This window comes from Stegastes partitus, unplaced genomic scaffold (assembly GCF_000690725.1).
Source record: "Stegastes partitus isolate 25-593 unplaced genomic scaffold, Stegastes_partitus-1.0.2 Scaffold660, whole genome shotgun sequence".
Classification (NCBI taxonomy): Eukaryota; Metazoa; Chordata; class Actinopteri; family Pomacentridae; genus Stegastes; species Stegastes partitus.
This window is the reverse complement of record NW_007578391.1, coordinates 232037-234555: the sequence shown is the minus strand read 5'-3', so window position 1 is coordinate 234555 and position 2519 is coordinate 232037. Positions and strand designations below refer to the sequence as shown.

The window sequence follows — 2519 nt, the reverse complement described above, 5'->3', positions numbered from 1 at the left end:
AAAATATTCTCTCTCTCATTATTAGCAAATAAAAATAATTTTGGTAATCCTAACTGACCTAAAACAGGAAAAACTTAGTCCGATTATTGTCAGACAGCGAGAAAAAAAGGTTATATGTCTTTTTATACAGTGTATGTAAACTTCTGGTTTCAACTGTCGTCCTCTAATGTATTCCTACCCTCCCATGAAGGAAAACAAAGAGCTGTCACTGAAATAAGTTGAAACTGACAAAAGTAATAATAAATAAAAATGTAATGAAAATCATGACATTGCTTTTGAATTGTGGTTCAACAGAAATATTAAAAAAAAAACTCTCAATCACACTTCTGCACCTGTTGACAGGTATTTTGTGCTCTAATTTGTCCGGGACAGTTTTTTTTTTTAATAATTCTTTTCAACCACAATTCAAAAGCAAAGTCTTATTTCACTAAATTATAATTTAGCAAATTTTTATTTATTATTACTTTTTCACTTTCTAGCTATTTGAGTGACTGTTGTGGATTTTGCCTTTTCTTTAATGGAAGGGTGTGAATACATTTGACTGTAGGTCTAACATGGTAAAATGATCTACCAGCAGTCACCAGTGAGACTCCCCTATATGCTGCCATGTCTGTCTTTGATCTGCTACACACATGAATCTGTTGTGTGCTACAAACAGCTGTTCAGGAACTCCCACATCTGTACGAGCTGAACTTCACAGACACTGACCAGTGAGGGTTGCAGTAACAGGAGCAGACGGTGGTAAAGCAGCGGTTTGAGCGTAGGATGGACATGACTGAGCCGTGACCTCCGACCTTTCAGGCTCTGCTCCTTCGCTCTGCTCGTCGTCGTCGGCTCCAAAGAGCCTGGGAAAGGACGTAAAAGAAAAAAAGCTGTGACTCAACTTCACACTTGTTTAGAGTCTTTCAAAGCTCGTAAATTCTTCTGTGAGTATCTGCGAAGTTTTACAGCATTCCTTTAGGCTCTATGCAGGTGCTTAGACTCTCAAAAGACGGAGCATTTTTAATCCTGCGATGAGTCACACGAGAAACCCGTGAATTTAAATCTAATTTGCTAAATATTTGTGAAGTTGTCTTCTCTAAATTCGAGGGAATGACCTCCTCCCGCTTTCCTGTTAAACATCCGTCCAACCCTTATGACACCGGCAGCAGCCTCACCTGTGTTTGAAAGCCAGCATGCACTCGCCTCCGTGAAGCGGATCCACGTTGTAGATGAACAGCTGGCCCTCGGCTGTGGCCACCAGCAGCCGTGGAAGCTTCTGGATCCTGAAACATCAAATCCAGTTCAGACTTCAGCTGCTTCNCAACAACAACTTTATTTTGAAACTCCAGGATGAGCTGAGAGGAAGTTTACAGCTGCTGGATGTACCTTTAGCACAGGTGTTCTGTCTGAACCCACTCCTTTCAGTGTTTTCTGTCCCCACATCAGCTTGAACGTTAATGGAAGTTAGTTTTTGTCCTGCTCCTGTGAATGACAAATATCTTGGCACCCTGAAATGTTTGTTGTGGTTCATCACTTGCTTGCTGGCGTCTGCTTGTCCTTCTGTTCTTCTGCCTGCTCAGGAGCGCCTCACCTGGACGCCTCCAGTCCCGTTACGGCACCAATTGATCTGCCGAAAACACACAAACGCACCGTTAGATCCACGACCAGGAGTCAGATAACCTCAGTGGGACTAAGAGAGGAAAAAAAACTTAAATGATTACTGCAAAATTTGCAAAACACAGACAGCCACAGATTACTTCCCCCTTTTTAAAAGTTGTTTACAATATGTTGTTTTTTTTACAGTTGTAGACCGATGTTCCCATCGCCGCTGTGGCCGTAACACTCAGACTCATTGTTCTGACCAGTGTTTTAATAACTCTGATTAATGCCGAATTTCTCCACAGCCAAGCTAATGTTCCCACTCTGATAGCTGCTAATGGACCGACTGCAGTAGATGTTCAGCCAACTTTGTCCTCGGTTGAGCTGAACTTTCTGACCATCCCAGGGTTCTGAACTGCACCAGAGCACCACCTAACTTCCAACCTCAGTCGTTTTAAGTTCGCATGAATGTTTGTCATGCAGGTTACGGCAGCTACGACTGACATTTAGCTCTTCTGGATGCTCACAGGAGGAAACTCGTTCTCGTCGTCCAGACAAATGGGTCCGGCGGCAAACTCGTGCTCTGGAATGACCTCTCCTTTCTTTGCTCCACCGTCCTCAGAGTAACCTGGGAAGAAATGTAAAAAAACAAAACAGAGAATTCATCAGAGCAGCCTGATCGGTTCTTCCTCAAATCCTACAGAACTCATCAGCGCTGAGGTACGTCAGGCGTGTAGCTGTGGACTAAGGAGGAACAGAACAGCTGTGGATCCCGGATTTGCAGCTTTCACATTTTCTGGATTTTCTTCTGTGATAATAATAAAGCAAAGCCAGTCACATCACCGATTAAATTTAGAACATTGACCTGTTTTCTGAGGGCCGACTGACCTGTAGAAACCAGAAGTTTACATACGCTGTATAAAAAGACACAGCAACTT

General features: G+C 42.9%; 1 protein-coding gene and 1 long non-coding RNA gene across 3 annotated transcripts in view; both read right to left on the bottom strand.

Annotated features, from left to right (window-relative positions):
- Window positions 1-587: 587 nt before the first annotated feature.
- Window positions 588-2519, bottom strand: part of LOC103363452 (WD repeat domain phosphoinositide-interacting protein 1-like) — a 14260-nt gene continuing 12328 nt past the window's right edge. Inside the window, exons 10-11 of one of the 2 annotated variants that reach the window (XM_008290224.1) lie at window positions 1158-1265; window positions 588-845 (exon numbers count right to left, since the gene is read on the bottom strand). In XM_008290224.1, the coding sequence (XP_008288446.1) occupies window positions 695-845; window positions 1158-1265 (259 nt within the window). In that variant the 3' untranslated portion in view covers window positions 588-694. The remainder of the gene's footprint in view (window positions 846-1157; window positions 1266-2519) is intronic. The other variant, XM_008290225.1, reaches the window with a different exon arrangement.
- LOC103363451 (uncharacterized) lies at window positions 1304-2432 on the bottom strand. Its single transcript, XR_520498.1, has 2 exons — window positions 2109-2432; window positions 1304-1609 (listed from the first exon to the last, which is right to left on the bottom strand). It is a non-coding gene; the product is annotated as an uncharacterized LOC103363451 (long non-coding RNA).